This window comes from Schistocerca nitens, chromosome 1, assembly GCF_023898315.1.
Source record: "Schistocerca nitens isolate TAMUIC-IGC-003100 chromosome 1, iqSchNite1.1, whole genome shotgun sequence".
Classification (NCBI taxonomy): Eukaryota; Metazoa; Arthropoda; class Insecta; order Orthoptera; family Acrididae; genus Schistocerca; species Schistocerca nitens.
The window spans coordinates 311,129,760-311,147,435 of record NC_064614.1 but is presented as its reverse complement, the minus strand read 5'-3'; the positions used below and the strand labels follow the sequence as shown (position 1 = coordinate 311,147,435).

At 43.2% G+C, this 17,676-nt stretch overlaps 1 protein-coding gene across 1 annotated transcript in view; it reads left to right on the top strand.

Moving 5' to 3' along the window:
* LOC126244582 (discoidin domain-containing receptor tyrosine kinase B-like) overlaps window positions 1–17,676 on the top strand; it is a 457,485-nt gene that overhangs the window by 59,369 nt on the left and 380,440 nt on the right. Inside the window, exon 2 of the mRNA XM_049948255.1 lies at window positions 2,851–2,969. Coding sequence (XP_049804212.1) covers window positions 2,876–2,969 — 94 coding nt within the window. The 5' untranslated portion in view covers window positions 2,851–2,875. The remainder of the gene's footprint in view (window positions 1–2,850; window positions 2,970–17,676) is intronic.

Sequence of the window (17,676 nt, the reverse complement as noted above, 5' to 3'; positions counted from 1 at the left end):
ATTAAGATCTTCACTTCATCACAAGACTACAGATTGAAGAACATCTTTTAGCTCAAGAGTCATACTCTGAAAGGGACAATAGACTCAAAGGACTGCCTTAAAGAAAAATTGTGGAATTCAATAAAATTAACTGGTCGATTTCGGTTGACGCTGGAAGGAAAGAGGTAGCAAAATAAAATCAACAGTGACAAACATTCCCAAATAAAGTAAAATGAAAACTAAATAAGAGTTACAGAAAGTGGAATAATACCTGGTGTACGGCATAACTAGAAACGACTGGAAAATTTGACTGAATTACTGATATATCACATGATAATCAAAAGAGATGAAAGAAGGGGAAAAATAAATAGATAATAGTTGGTGCTCCTGAAGAACGTTCCACTTTGCGACTCAATTTTATGTGCAACAAATATTAAAAGTAACTGAAATATTATAAATCATTGATAACTGGACACATGTAAAATCATTTGGTAGCATGTAATGTAGTTCTGTAGAGATTTTGAAAAAATGAAATCTACAGATACGTTACTCACTGAAAAGAATAACATTGGTAGATAAAACGGGCCCTGGTGGGCCAGTTCGTAGTGACCGACTGCCGTGTCATTTTCTACCAATAGCGTCACTGAACGCGGTTTGGAGATGTGTGGTATGAGCACACAGCTCTCCCGGCTATTATCAGTTTTCACAATCTGGTGCCACCAAAACTCTGTGAAATAGCTACTCAGCTGTCATTGTGAGAGTGAGTGACACTGTTCCATCACTTCCACTGGGATTCGAACCTCTAACATCTACATGGCAATCAACTGCGATGACCACTCAGGTTCCGAGTCGGGCAGTAGATGAAACGAATGATGGGAGGGGGTGCTTTGTGGAACAAGTAATAAGACATTCAGTGGCTTAGAAGTAGTACTCTAAATTAGTGGTAGAATTTAAAATTCTAACAAGAGAAAATAATATGCTTTGCTGTACATGTCCATCACATATATTTTAGAATAATGAGTGATTATCTGGATATAAAACTTTAGACTGACATTACAAATAGAAGACTGTAAACAAAAAGAATTACACAACTGGCCATTAAAATTGCAACACCACGAAGATGAAGTGCTACAGACGCGAAATTAAACCGACAGGAAGAAGATGCTGTGATATGCAAATGATTAGCTTTTCAGAGCATTCACAAAAGGTTGGCGCCGGTGGAGACACCTACAACGTGCTGACATGAGGAAAGTTTCCAACCAATTTCTCATACACAAACAGCAGTTGACCGGCGTTGCCTGGTGAAACGTTGTTTTGATGCCTCGTGTAAGGGGATAAATGCGTACTATCACGTTTCCGACAATGATAAAGGTCGGAATGTAGCCTATCGCTATTGCGGTTTATCGTATCGCGACATTGCTGCTTGCGTTGGTCGAGATCCAATGATTGTTAGCAAAATATGGAATCAGTGGGTTCAGGAGGGTAATACGAAACGCCGTGCTGGATCCCAACGGCCTCCTATCACTAGCTGTCGAGATGACAGGCATCTTATCCGCATGGCTGTAACGGATCGTGCAGCCACGTAGGGATCCCTGAGTCAACAGATGTGGACGATTGCACCACAACAACCATCTGCACGAACAGTTCGACGACGTTTGCAGCAGCATGGACTATCAGCTCGGACACCATGGCTGCGGTTACCATTGACGCTGCATCACAGACAGGAGCGCCTGTGATGGTGTACTCAACAACGAACCTGGGTGCACGAATGGAAAAATGTCATTTTTTCGGATGAATCCAGGTTCAGTTTACAGCATAATGATGGTCACATCCGTGCTTGGCGACATCGCATTGAACGTACATTGGAAGCGTTTATTCGTCATCGCTGTACTGGTATATCACCCGGCGTGATGGTATGGGGGTGCCATTGGTTATTCGTCTCGGTCACCTCTTGTTCGCATTGACGGCACTTTGAACAGTGGATGTTACATTTCAGATGTGTTACTACCCGTGCCTCTACCATTCATTCGATCCCTGCGAAACCCTACATCAGCAGGATAATACACGACTGCATGTTGCAGGTCCTGTACGGGCCTTTCTGGATACAGAAAATGTTCGACTGCTGCCCTGGCCTGCACATTCTCCGGATCTCTCACCGACTGAAAACACCTGGTCAATGGTGTCCGAGCAACTGGCTCGTCACAATACGCCAGTCACTATTCTTGATGAACTGTGGTATCGTGTTGATGGTGCATGGGCAGCTGGACCTGTACACAGCCATCCACGCTCTGTATGACTCAATGCCAGGGCGTATCAAGGCCATTATTACGGCGAGAAGTGGCTGTTCTGGGTACTGACTTCTCAGGATCTATGCACCCAAATTGCATGAAAATGTAATCACATGTCAGTTCTAGTATAATATATTTGTCCAATGAATACCAGTGTATCATCTGCATTTCTTCTTGGTGTAGCAATTTTAATGACCAGTAGTGTACAATTGCAAATGGTTGTAAGATGACTGCCCCGTTTATTTTTATCTCTCACTGCCAGGTTTACTCTCTCGCTACGTGCCCTACTAAAATCCCCACACTTGTCTTTGAAAACCTTCACGCTTAGTTAGTTGTAGCAGATGTGAAAAAGATTCTAAATGAGAGACTGACTTCGTAGAAAAAAAAGGTTCAAATGACTCTGAGCACTATGGGACTTAACTTCTGAGGTCATCAGTCCCCTAGAACTTAGAACTACTTAAACATAACTAACCTAAGGACATCACACACATCTATGCCTGAGGCATAGAAATTTTTGTGTCTGAAATCTAGTGAAAGCGTTTCGGGAGCTGACTCCTCCATAGGGCTGTGTTGGGTGTTGCAGAAGTGGGCAGGCGGCGGACCGCGGCATGCGGCCTCGCCGCTGGTGTTGGCTGCTCCTGCTGCTGCTGCCGACCGCCACTGCCGCCGCCTCCGCCGCTGCCGCCGCCACGTTCGACATACGTAAGTATTTCATTATGTATTTATTGCTGCTAACAAACGGCACCTGCTGTCTCGGTACCTGTTGAAAGCTGTATGACACAGATTGTAACTGTATAGATATTCAAGCATGTATTCACAAAACTATTTTTTTATGGTGAATAAATTTGCCACAGCTAGAAGATCTATCGTAAGACCCTACAACCTAATTAACAAAAATACCCAAACCACGTCAATTTGAGTGCATACAACCTAGTACTTTGGAGCAATTGGTGCTCCACCAGTCAGAATCTGTTCTTAGCTATTCAAGAAAAACTAAATATAAGTATTCACTGTAACTAAACACTGTAGTACCACAGTCAGAGTGCTTACGATTTACTGTAACCAATGTTGCACTATCGACTGTACTGAACGTCTTTCTGACAGGAAATAGTTTTCTTTTATGAATGTGAATTGATCACCATGGTAAATTATCTGGTATCACATTGGTGGCTGCACATCCGCTGAGTGCTATGTTCCAGATTCTAGTACTGCATCCCTACCAGACTCATCAGGCGACATATCTCGAGGCTCTCAAAGAAGGTTTCTACACCGTCTCCTCAGTTGTATGCACAAAAATTTTTTTCTTGACTACTCGAATCACTGAAAAGGCCACGTCATGTTTTAATCATTATCGCTGGTGATGTTTCGGTGTCTGCAGTAGTCGTTAAAACTTACTTCTCTGTATTCCTGATGAAATATTTTGACTGCTATAGGCTTAACGATCCCGTTCGTGATCTCTTATTTTATGATATTAATCTTGCTAAACTTTGGACGCATTGTTTGCTAGAATAGCAAGCAACTACCAGTTTTTTCATGGCGCACCGTTTCATATACAGTGTCGGATCTTATCTCCACTCCCAGTATATTCATCACATGAAAATAAAATTTCTGGAGGCGTAGCTACCAGTGCACAGTCTGTGTGTTTATCTTGTTATGTAGGTACTCCTCTCACAACAAGGAATGTGTTGTTGTTGTTGTGGTCTGCAGTGCTGAGACTGGTTTGATGCAGCTCTCCATGCTACTCTATCCTGTGCAAGCTGCTTCATCTCCCAGTACGTACTGCAGCATACATCCTTCTGAATCTGTTTAGTGTATTCATCTCTTGGTCTCCCTCTACGATTTCTACCCTCCACGCTGCCCTTCAATGCTAAATTGGTGATCCCTTGATGCGTCAGAACATGTCCTACCAACCAATCCCTTCTTCTAGTCAAGTTGTGCCACAGACTTCTCTTCTCTCCAATTCTATTCAATACCCCCTCATTAGTTATGTGATCTACCCATCTAATCTTCAGCATTCTTCTGTAGGACCACATTTCGAATTTATCGTCCATGTTTCACTATCATACATGGCTACACTCCATACAAATACTTTCAGAAACGAATTCCTGACACTTAAATCTATACTCGATGTTAACAAATTTCTCTTCTTCAGAAACGCTTTCCTTGCCATTCCAGTCTACATTTTATATCCTCTCTACTTGTACCATCATCAGTCATTTTGATCCGCAAATAGCAAAACTCATCTACCACTTTAAGTGTCTCATTTCCTAATCTAATTCCCTCAGCATCAGTTGTTTTATTTCGACTACGTTCCAATATCATCGTTTTGCTTTCGTTGATGTTCATCTTATATCCTCCTTTCAACACACTGTCCATTCCGTTCAATTGCCCTTCCAGATCCTTTACTGTCTCTGACAGAATTACAATATCATCGGCCAACCTCTGAGATTTTATTTCTTCTCCATGGATTTTAATTCCTACTCCGGGTTTTTCTTTTGTTTTCTTTACTGCTTGCTCAACATACATATTGAATAACATCGGGGATAGGCTACAACCCTGTCTCACTCCCTTCCCAACCACTGCTTCCCATTCGTACCAATCGACTCTTATAACTGCAATCTGGTTTCTGCACAAACGCTGGCCGTGGTGGCCGAGCTACAGTCTGCAACCGCGCGACCGCTACGATCACAGGTTCGAATCCTCCCTCGGGCATGGATGTATGTTATGTCCTTAGGTTAGATAGGTTTAAGTAGTTCTAAGTTCTGGGGGACTGATGACCTCAGAAGTTAAGTCCCATAGTACTCAGAGCCATTTTCTCTTCAACTGTAAATAGCCTTTCGCTCCCTGAATTTTACACATGCCACCTTCAAAATTTGAAAGAGGGTATTCCAGTCAACATTGTCGAAAGCTTTCTCTAAGTCTACAAATCGTAGAAACACAGGTTTGCCTTTCCTTAATCAATCTTCTCAGATAAGTTGTAGGGTCAGTATTGCCTCACGTGTTCCAGCATTTCTATGGAATCCAAACTGATATTTCCCGAGGTCACCTTCTACTAGTTTTTTCCATTCGTCTGTAAAGAATTTGTGTTAGTATTTTGCAGCCGTATCTTATTAAACTTATGGTATTATGATTTTCACATCTGTCAACACCTGCTTTCTTTGGGATTGGAATTACTATATTGATCTTGAAGTCTGATGGTATTTCGCCTTTATCATACATCTAGCTCACCAGATGGTAGAGTTTTATCAGGGCTTCCAATGCTATCAGTAGTTCTAATGGAATGTTGTCTACTCCAAGGCCTTGTTTAGACATATCTCTTTCAGCGCTCTGTCAAACTCCTTACGCAGTATCACATCTCCCATTTCATCTTCATCAACGTCCTCATCCATTTCCATAATATTTTCCTCAAGTACATCGCCCTTTTATAGACCCTCTATATACTCCTTCCACATTTCTGCTTTCCCTTCTATGACTAGAACTGGGTTTCCATCTGATATTCATGCAAGTTGTTTTCTCCAAAGGTCTCTAAATTTCCTGTAGGCAGTTTCTGTCTTACCCCTAGTGATATATGCTTCTACAACCTTACATTTGTCCTCTAGCCACGCCTGCTTAGCCATTTTGCACTTCCTCTCGATATCGTTTTTGAGACGTTTGTATTCCTTTTCGCTTACTTCATTTACTGCACTCTTATATTTTCTCCTTTCATCAATTAATTTCCTCTGTTACCGAAGGATATCTACTGGCCCTCGTCTTTTTATCTACTTGATCCTCTGTTGCCTTCACTATTTCATTTCTTAAAGCTACCCATTCTTCTTCTACCGTATTTCTTTCCCCGTTCTTTTCAGTCGTACCCTAATGCTCTCTCTGAAACTCTCTACAACCTCTGGTTCTTTCACTTTATCCAGGTCGCATTTCCTTATATTCCAACATTTTTGCAGTTTCTTCAGTTTTAATCTACAGTTAATAACCAAAAGATTGTGGTCAGAGGCCACATCTGCCTCTGGAAATGTCTTACAATTTAAAACCAGGTTCTTAAATCTCTGTCTTACCATTATATAATCTATCTTTAACCTTCCAGTGTGTCCAGGCCTCTTCCATGTATACAACCTTCTTTCATGATTCTTGAACCAAGTGTTGGCTATTATTAAGTAATGTTCTGTATAAAATTCTTCCAGGTGATTTCCTCTGTCATTTCTTCCCCCCATTCCACATTCATCTTCTACTTTTCCTTCTCTTTCTTTTCCTACTATCGAATTCCAGTCCCCCATGACTATTAAATTTTCATCTCCTTTCACTATCTGAATAATTTCTTTTACTTCATCATACATTTCAACAATCTCTTCGTCATCTGCGGAGCTAGTTGGCATATAAACTTGTACTACTGTGGTTGATGTGGGCTTCTTGTCCATCTTTGCTACAATAATGCGTTCGCTATGCTGTTTCTAGTAGCTTACCCGCACTCCTATTTTTTATACATTATTAAACCTAATCCCCCATTACCCCTATGTGATTTTGTATTTATAACTCTGTATTCACCTGACCAGAAGCCTTTTTCCTCCTTCCACCGAACTTCACTAATTCCCCCTATGTCTAGTTTTGACCTACCTTTTTCCCTTTTAAAATTTTCTAACCTACCTGCCCGAATAAGGGATCTGACATTCCACACTCCGATCCGTAGAACGCCAGTTTTCTTTCTCCTGATAGCGACGTCGTCATGAGTAGTCACTGCCCGGAGATCCGAATGGTGGACTATTTTACCTCCGGAATATTTTACCCAAGTGGACGCCTGCGAGGTGCCGGGGCTAGTAGTGTATTTATCACTAAATTCTACTAGAATCCACATGTGTAAATCATGCTCTAAGCCCCCCCTATTCTAACTCCGACTTTTGCTGTTGCACAAGGATAAAACAAATACGCGAACTGACTCTAATCAACCCTGCTAGTGGAGTAGAAGAGAGTTTGGCACCTGCAATAATTTAATTTGATAAATAAGTTAAATAAACAAAGGTTTCATTAGCATAGTGAGGAATGATAGGGTTGCTCTATTGATTAACAGACAGAAAGTTCTGTCCAAAATAACAATATGATTTATTAAGATTAAACGCAGAATAGTAAAAGAGACACAGGAAATATAAAACATCAAATTGGCTAAAATTGGAGATTCATACAAACACAGTAAAGGTGAAGTTGTCCCTAACTTAGATCGTGAGGTTTAAGACGAAGTGGTATGTGGAGCCAATTCCTTTCCACTCAAATCTCAAGAGAGACACACAGCTAACCCAATAGTAATTGCTGCTACTCGAAACTGAACAAAGTTAGAAAAGGATGAACAGGCGCGCTCTGCTGAGCTCTGATTATCACCTAGGAAAATCCCTATCTGCCGGTGCTGCGGACGTACATTACCAACAGTCTTCTTATCTCCCAGAACACGATCTGGCGTACCGCAGGCGAGGGCTGGTTGCTCCGACGTCCTCGACCGAAAGGCGACTGCCAACTACCCAGAGCACCCGCACAGGCCGAACACCGAACATTCCCGCCCCCACGACAGTGGCCGTGGTTACGTTCCAATCAGCAACTCGAAAACCGGCGGAAATTCCACTCCATTGCCGGAGCACTACCATTCCACCAATGGAGATTCTTGGCGCCAATTTCTGTGCTGATTTTGCAGAAAGTGCGGGAATTTTCCCGCCACAACTGCGTGGGTACACAAGTCATTCCCACGCCTCGCTGGTAGCCCGCCAGAAAGTGTTTTCGCAAAGTTTCTCTGAAGTAACGGAACCTCTAGCCCAGCCGCTACTTCACACCCCAGCGGGCGTGTCTCTTGACAATGTCGGCGTCTGAAAAGCATTCACTCGACTGCCTCACACACGTCGGCTTAACTCTCTCCAGTTCCACAGAGCCCGCCTGTCACCGGCCCACCCGGGTGACGAGAGACGCTGCGTGGGAAGTACGCGTGTTAAGGAAAAGCAACCCTCCACCGCATGCAACTAGAGAGGAGAATCGTAAGATAGAAATATGAGAGGGGGCTCATGCCACCTCTCATTGCCCCTATGCCATTTTAGATTGTAATTGGTGAGCGGTTGGCTCACTTAGGAGCAAGGTAGTGAGTCAATCGCCCAAGAACAATCTTACAAAGTGACTCCACATGCCGCACTCTATAAAGAAAATCACTGCAACTGAAAAATGCAGCTCATAGAGGGAGGATTATTTATGATGTAGCCAACTTCACCTTCTTAATATGGAACACTAACACTCACATCACACATCCATACCCAGGGAGCCCCTTCCAAACACCGATTCACGCAGACATTCACGCTCTAAACATGGCCCGGGCATCTGAGCCAAATATGGAGCAGTTTATTCTTTACAATCAGAGTTGGAGTGCTCCGCAATTAAATGCCCAAGATGTTACAACAATTTTAATCATTAAACTAACCTGACCTCACTCACACATGATAATATTTAAGTTAACAATCTCTTTGTGAGTTTTCAGAATCTAGTTACAACCTCCGATTCATTCTGTCTCCCTGCAGCAAGAATAACCTTTACAAAATGTTCCCTGAACTGATGGTCCATTCACAATGACAGTGGTGGTATCTGCTTCAGTTTATGGGGACTTCAGGCACACTGTTAGCATACACACAACAATAAACACAAAATACAAAAAAAACATGATGTGGAGAACAATACAGTAATCTGTAATAAGAATTACAGTGTAAAACACAAACGCATACAAGGTATAACATACATTACAGAAACAACATAAGAGAAAGAAATTTAAGAAAAACAAAAAAAAAAGGTTCATGGGGCATCAAATTGTGCGTGCACATTGCACAAAGTTCACGACTGTGCTGAGAATGAGGCACTAAATCACATTGTTAGAAATATCCGTGGCACTTCACTGATTCCACTGTACTGACATCACATAAGGCTAAACGTCGGTTGTAGTTGCTACGTTGTGGCAACAGCAATAGGGAGTTCTGGAGTGTCTGCAGTACGCTGTTGAGATTGTAGTCAGACCCACGCATATGATCACGGCAGTACGGTAGGAAGACACAGTGATAGGTTCTCCTCACGTCGATTAATTGTCTCTGAGATCTCCTTGTTGGGATACATCACTAGTCTAGGTCTCTTCTCTCGCTGGACAGAACTTTACGTTTCCCAATATTGCAGTTCGACGAGGGATGATGGCACGTGGAGTGACTCCACAAGTGTGTGAGGTCATCCATACAGGATCGAACTAGGAGCGACTATTGTTAAAAACTGCTCTCTAATAGAGAGGAGAAGTAAGACATGAGACCATACATTTGTTAGTGTGGCACGATACTGCTTTGTGTATGCAGATCGGCCAATGCTAGTGAGTTGTAAAAACCCAAACAGGTGAGTATAGAGCGTCCCTTTCTGTCCTGAGGCACATGAGGCGCAGGTTCTGACACGATATGTGATGTTCTTCGTGTACTCACGACAACGTGGTCTGCCGCAGGGAATCCCTCCAAGCGGCTGCCGCGTCCGGAGAGCTAGCAGGCTGTCGCGTGTCAGGGTCAACTGCCAGCCCCACTTTCGCTTGTGGCGGGGCGAGGGTCCCGTGTAATCCCTCAGGTAGGCAGCCGGGTGACTGTCAGCGTGTAGGACGGGACGCTCGCCCTCTAGCAGGTAGCCGAAGACCTCTTGTTTTTGCGCTGGCTGGCCTCTGCATTGCCACGTTCCTCGTCATCTGTACAATTCTTACAAAAGTCTTATGCCTAACTTTTTCCCATGACCTTCTATGTTATAATAAATTTACATAATGAAACATTGATGGTCTGTCATTTCAGACACTCTTATTTTACTTTTATAGTTATTAATCTATGGCAATCATTATAACATCTAATCTAGACATGGAAATAATTTATTTTGATATATGTGTAGAGACCGATCTCAGTATGTACATGGTGTGTGATAACTGATGCTTTGTAATGGATGAACAACTAAATGTGCGGGCCCGCACTAATATTACTATTAATTATATAGATCGACAGTAGACATGCTTCAAGAATTAACTACCATATCCCAACGATCTACATTCTACGTCTTTTAATTAAATTATGTTGTTATGCAGGTCTAAGTTTTACTGTGCTATAAAGAACATGCAACTACGCTACTTTCGCTCGCCCGTCGTCCCTCCATCTCGGGTCTGTGGTTTGGTGACCTGAAAAATAGCAACTCAACAGGCGCGCGCCACACTTGTGGTAGAAAACCCCCACAATATTAATCTAGTTATTGTTAAATCCTACAGTTTAACTTATCCTAGTATCGTACTTTCCCTTTTATTTATTTATTTATTTATTTTATTTTATTTATTTATTTATTTATTTATTTATTTATTTATTTATTTTATTTACCTTATACAATACCCTTACATAGTTCCTGTTACGCTGAGATGTCTTGCTGCTCGCCGCTATTGACGACAGTGATGTGCGCGCCGTACGACATGACCTCCGAGTTTTCATTACGCCTCACTGAAACTCCAGAGACTGGGTTAGCCATGGCTATACACGACAATAAATTTATAGTTGCAACTTCCTTCTCTATGTGAAGCGGTTTTCGCGATCAAAGCACACCTTTCCAGAAGCAATGTAATATGACCAAGCCAGGACTGGTTCCTGTTGAGGATTCAGACACCCAACACACGCCAGCTACACAGTATGTCACGAATATCCAAGTACAATTCCTTGGTGATTCATCTGTGACAAAAACGAGCAGCACGCTAAATCCCCAACCAGCACATTAGCATGGTAGGCTTTTATGCCCTCATTTCTCTCGTCTAGGGCACCATTAGAGTCAAATGCTCACAGGTTCACCCCGACTTGCAAGACAACGATACCGGCGCAGCTCTGCAAAAACTATACTGCCCATATTCACCCTCGAAATCGCGCAATATACCACAATCGTGCAGTGCACTGACGCGTGCCTGCAAGCATTGGTATGAACGTCTCACGAACTGGTTGTGGCCGCTATGGAGCGTATCACGACCTCTCAGAACGCTTCTAAGAGCACGTTCTTGTATGCGCCCGTTTGTGCGACGTCTCGTCACTCATCCTTATCCCTTAACATGGACACCAGATAGGAAAGGACAAAAACATTGCTCATGAAAAGGTAGTGTCTCCTACTCCATCGACATTGGAGATCGCAAACATAAACAAAAAGAGGATAGCAGCAGTAAATTCTTATGCAAGACAACGCAGCGTGTTAATACTTTAGCAATCTTAATCTATTAATGTAACGATTATTGTTCCCCGAACAAAGGTTCATATATTTGCCTATTCTACTATGTACATTTCTTACACTACTACTATTCTACGAACTCCTTTACGTGAGATATGTGGTGGAGTCCTATGGACTTCTTTCCTTTCAGCGTCTCCAATTCATAAGCATTGTGGTGAGCTGCTCTCCTTATACGGTACGGGCCGTTGTAAACAGAATAGAATTTTTGGCATTTCATTTTTTGTTTGTTCGAAAGTCGGAAAGACTTAACGAGCACCTTTTGTCCAACTTGGAAGTGTCGTAGACGAGCTCCCCTGTCGGCACGTCTCTTCCTGACCTCTGCTGCAGCCCGTATCCTCTTGAGAGCCAAATCCACTATGGCTTGGTGCTGCGTTCGCGCCCTTGGTGGGAAGTTTACGACCTTGGTTATCAAGTCCTTAGGAATCCAGTTTTTTAGTACTGTAATGGGTGCCAATTTTGTTATCCCATGGGGTGCCTCATTGATCACCTCCTGGAAGTCTTTAAGGAAAACGTCCCATGTCGTGTGCTGTTTGTTACAGTACAACCGGCACAAGTTTCCGAGTTCTTTAATAACCCGTTCTGCAGCATTCGAGCTCGGATGGTGTGAAGATATAAAAATGGGATCAATTTTACATCGACGCAACGTCTCCTTCCATGTTTTTGACTTAAACTGTGGCCCGTTATCAGAAATGATTCTACTCACATGACCAACCTGTGGTAGGAAATCCCGGATGAGGGCTCGTGATACAGTTCGTCCTGTCGCCCTCTTCAGTGGCGTAAAGGTAACGTATTTGGACGTTAGTTCAACAAACACTAATACGTAAGTATATCCTCTTCTTGTTCTTGGCAAAGGTCCCATCAAATCTGTTGCTGCTAATTGTCTTAATTTGGTCGGTACGATTGGGTATAATGGTGCCTGCATGCTCACAGTGGTGTGCTTAGCCTTTTGGCAGTCTTTACACACCGACAGTACCCTCCGAATTCGACGCTCCATGTTTCGAAAGTAACACATGGTCCTTAGCTTGAGATTGCACTTGCGTGGTCCGAAGTGTCCATAGCTAAGGTGAGTATGCCATATAACCTTGTTTATTAGGTGTTCAGGGATGCATACCCCCCATTCAGTGTCATTGGTATAATTTCGGTGGAAAATTATGCCTTTACGCAAGAGGTAGAACTGCCTGATGGTGGCGTGTCTTCTGTCTATCCATTTCTGCTTCAATAACACTAGGGCAGGGTCCTTGTCTTGCTCCTTCTTGATGTCCTGCATACTACAGGTAATAAAATTCTCAAAGGCTACTTTCTGCATATAGTAAAGGCAGTAGTGATTTTCCTCTAGATCTTCTTCCATGTTGTGCTCAAATCCGATCGGTGACCGTGATAAGGCGTCTGCAATAATGTTCTGACTGCCGGGGATATATTCTATCGAAAAGTTGTACTGCTGTAGATATGATGCCCACCTAATGAGCCGCCTGTGATTAAGCTTTGCAGTCATCAAGAACTCGAGTGCCTTGTGGTCTGTGTAGACTTTCGTCTGGCGACCAAACAGAAGGTATCTGAATTTTTCAAACGCCCATACAATAGCCAGCGCCTCTAACTCGGTTACTGAGTAATTCCTCTCACTCTTGGCTAGTACTCTGCTAGCAAACGCAATTGTCTTCCACACCCTGTTTCCTTCATGTACATAGTCTTGGAACACCATGACACCCAGACCGGAGTATGAACTGTCCGTTACTATGCAAAGCTCTTCAGCTAAATTAGGGTGTGATAGGATGGGTGCTTGTAATAATGCGAATTTTAATGTTTTCCATTCGGATTCGGCCGCCTCATCCCATTCCCAAGGAATCTTCTTTCCTGTAAGTTGATGCAACCGAGGACTGCTCTGAGTTTTGACATGTATAAAGCGGTTGTAAAAATTTATGATCCCCAAGAACCCCCTTAACTGCTTCTTTGTCGTAGGAATGGGAAACTTTTCAATCGCTTCGATCTTTTCGGGATTTGGCGCAATGCCCTCACCCGTGATGATATGTCCTAGAAATTTCACAGAGGACGTCCCAAAATTCGATTTTTCGATATTGATAGTCACACCGTATTCCTTGAATGTCGCTAGGAGTTCACCGAGGACCGCATTGTGCTCTCCCCAAGATTTCTCCGCGATCAGCAAATCGTCCACATAGCTGGTGACATGACGTTTCAAATTATCGCTTAGTATGCCGTCCAGCCCCCGAATGAATGCGGCAGATGAAACGTTCAAACCAAATGGTAGACGACGAAACCGGTAACATCTTCCAAATGCTAAAAAGGCTGTGTACTGTCTGCAATTTGGATGGAGCTCGATCTGCCAGAAACTCGATTTTAGATCAACTGATGAGAAGATTGATATTCCATGGAAGTTTTGTAAGAGTTCCTCTAATCGTTCCGGTCTGTCTGTTTCGGGTTCTATTATGGTATTAATTTGTCGCGAGTCAAGACTAAACGAATACTACCATCTGCCTTCTCGACTACTCTTAACGGGTTATTATAGGCTGAAGCCGTAGGTTCTATTATTCCTTCACTCAGCATTCGCGTAATTTCAGCTGCTACTTTCTGTCGATATGCCAAGGGGATTGGATAGGGTGGCACACGAAACTGGTTGTGCGGACGTACACGAAATTCATATTGGAAGTTCTTTATTGATCCTGTCTTGGGAAGGAAGACCTCCGCATGTTCTACCAGTAATTTATGAAGTTCTTTGCGGTGTTCGCCCCTTATATTCTTTATTGCTTCCGCTTTTTCTCCTATTTTCTCCTTTATTTCTCCCATTATTCCGACTTCCTTCTCATCCGTGTCCTCTCCCCTATCCGCAACGTCGTCCTGTTCTTCCTTTCTGTCTTTCAGACACGCATAGTTTATCCGAACACAGTTAGACGGTAGTTGAGCTGGGATCAGCTGATCGTCGAACTTAATGTGGACGGGATTCCCTTTCCTCAAAACCACTTCACCTCGTCCTAGATCAACTATCGCTTCATGTTCATTTAGGAAGTCCGTTCCTATTATCATGTCGATCGCCAGATTTGGCACGATCCAGAAGTTAGACTCTATTTTGTGTCCTTGGCAGGAGAATTCCAGTCTTGTTTGTTGGGTGACCTCCGTACATTTACCCGCTAATGCCCCTTTTATTTTGGTTTTCTTAACCGATAGGACAGGCCAGTCCATCTCCTGAGAGCACCTCTTGTATGCTGCCTCAGATATTGCTGTTATGTAGCTTCCACTATCTATTATCGCATTCAGACTCTTTTCAGCTATTGCTACTGTGATAAGAGGCTGCCGATCATGTCGAGGAGTTGCTTTATGTTCCTCGAGCAGGATTTCTGATAAATCTTCGTAATGTATCATCCGTAGTTGGCCAGGTCCGAGATTACGTGCGAAATTCCGGCGGCCTGTGTTCGCACTAGTCTGGCGTCAATCCCTAGTTAGGCTCCCCCTCCTCTGACGTGCATTAGGATTTGCGGGTCTGGTTTCAATCTCCTGGTTCCACCGTTGTCCTTGGTTTCGCTCTCTCCAATTACGGTCGCTTTGCCGTTCGTTATTCCTTCTATCCCAGATTCCTTGTCTAGATTGACCCTGCTCCCTGACGTTCTGGTTTCCGTGTCTTTGGTTTCCATAACCTTGAATAGCGTAACCTTGACTTCCGTAACCCTGGTTTCCTAACTGACCAGTGCGATTATGCAATCTGCTATCGTCTTCTGTTCCTGGCCGGTGGTATTTGTTACTTTGCCCCTTCTTCCTGTCCTTTGCGTCTTGTTTATCAAAGACTACTTCGAGTTCGCGCAATAGAATCTTGAATGCTTCTATGTCAGCTCCACACTTGCCGACAAGTGTCTGTTGGTACCTAACTGGCAATTTGGAAAAGCAAAATTTAATGATTTCTCCGTTACTATATGGACTATCTAAAAATTGATTCTTCTTGAGTAAATCATCAAGAAATTTGGTTGCGCTCCTATGCCCGGACACTTCCAGTTCAGGACAAAATATTATTTCCTCTTTAATCCTATCTTGCGTTTCCTTTGACCAGTAGGTCCGCAGGAATGCACCAACAAATTCCTGATAAGTCCGACACGTCACTGCCACACCCCGCATCTTTTCCGCGGCTTGGCCTTCGATGTGTCCACACATGAATTCTAATTTTGCCTGGGTTGGCCATGATGCCGGTAATGAATTTGTAAACTGCATCACCCAGCTCTTCGGATGCATCGACCCTCCATTTTCTTTGAACTTCTGGAATTTCAGTATCGACAGGAAGTGATTGTGATCAAAATCCTGTCTGATCCTCGCACTGGTGTTGTCACTCGTTTCCGATACTTGCACGTCTGCTGAGTGTCCTGTTCTATCTTGCTGATAACTGTGATGTGCAACCTCTGTATCACAGTGGAAGTGGCACTCAGAATTCACTCTCCTAAGTGGGCTATAATTATTGGAGCTATTACTTGCTGTTTCTGCGTGTGCATTGTTAGTTCCGCACTCTGTCACTGGGCTAGAGCACGGCGGGCTTTTCCTCGGAGACACAATTCTGTGTACTCCATCATGGGTATCCGAACGCGCAGTGCTCGTGTGCCCGTTTTGCTCTAGTTTTGCTATCCGACTCTCTACTTCTTCCATTCGTTTCGTGGAGTTCGCAACCGCGATATTACCTTGAGTTTTTAAGAATGCTAGGGATTTTGAGTGGGATTGTGTTGTACGTCGCAAGCGCCCTGCGAGTTTAGAAGTTGCTTCCGCGACTTTCATTGCCCCTGTTGCTGCAGTTTTGGCAAGGCCTGCTACTTTTTGTGCTACCGTTGACATTTGTTTTGCTTCTCCACATTCTTTCTTTATTGTTAATAATTCCCCACGAATTTCCCCTATATGCGAAATTATTGCCTCCGTGTCCTTCTTACGCTGTTCGTCAGCTTCTTCCTTCTCCTTCTTACGTTGTTTCTCCTCTTCTTCCTTCTCCTTCTTACGTTGTTTCTCCTCTTCTTCCTTCTCCCTCTTACGCTGTTCGTCAGCTTCTTCCTGCTTCTTACGCTGTTCGTCAGCTTCTTCTTTCATTGATCGTAGGAAGCTCAGTATTGGGTTTACGTCATCTTCTTGATCCTCTTCAAACATGGGCGATGTAACTCTGGACACCTGGGCGCTAGAGCTCTGACGTGACCGAGCTGGCCTCTGTCTGCACTCGTTCGTTTGACTATAAACTTCTGCTACCGTCTCGACCTGTGTGCCTGTCTCTGTTTCATCCTCTACTTCACTATCATAATCACGGCCGCAACGCTGCTCTGAGATCGCGTCCAAATCACCTTCCTCATCAATGCCCCTGGCGTCCTGTCCTGCTAAAAATGTGCCCATCTCATCTCCGAACCTATTCCCGTCAGTAAACTGCCCCTTATCCATTATGCTATCCTCTTTTGTTTTAGCTTCGCCCGATAATAGTCGTGCCTTACTTCTCGTTATCATTCATAAAAACAAATTCATCTAAAATGCACAATAAAATTAATCTACTCCATATATTTTTTACACATAAACATAAAATTTCAACAACGCTGTTCCAACGCTGTAATCACAAACACAATTTGATGTGGTACAGAAACCGCACACAAATCCGACAAAGTGCGATGCGGTACAGACACCACATCAGCGAAACACAAAAAAAACAATGAACAAAAAATATATACACTGAAAACAAAAACTGTAGTCATGCGCCGCTACTTAAAACTAAACGCGGAACTACCAAAAAAAACTTGGGTATTAATCATTAAAAAAAATAGAGAGAAAAAAAAATTGAATGTTCCTACTAAGAATCCTGTTTGTTTATCAGAGATTCACAGGAAAGATCCGAGGCCAAGGGTCGCCATATTATGCGAGGTGCCGGGGCTAGTAGTGTATTTATCACTAAATTCTACTAGAATCCACATGTGTAAATCATGCTCTAAGCCCCCCCTATTCTAACTCCGACTTTTGCTGTTGCACAAGGATAAAACAAATACGCGAACTGACTCTAATCAACCCTGCTAGTGGAGTAGAAGAGAGTTTGGCACCTGCAATAATTTAATTTGATAAATAAGTTAAATAAACAAAGGTTTCATTAGCATAGTGAGGAATGATAGGGTTGCTCTATTGATTAACAGACAGAAAG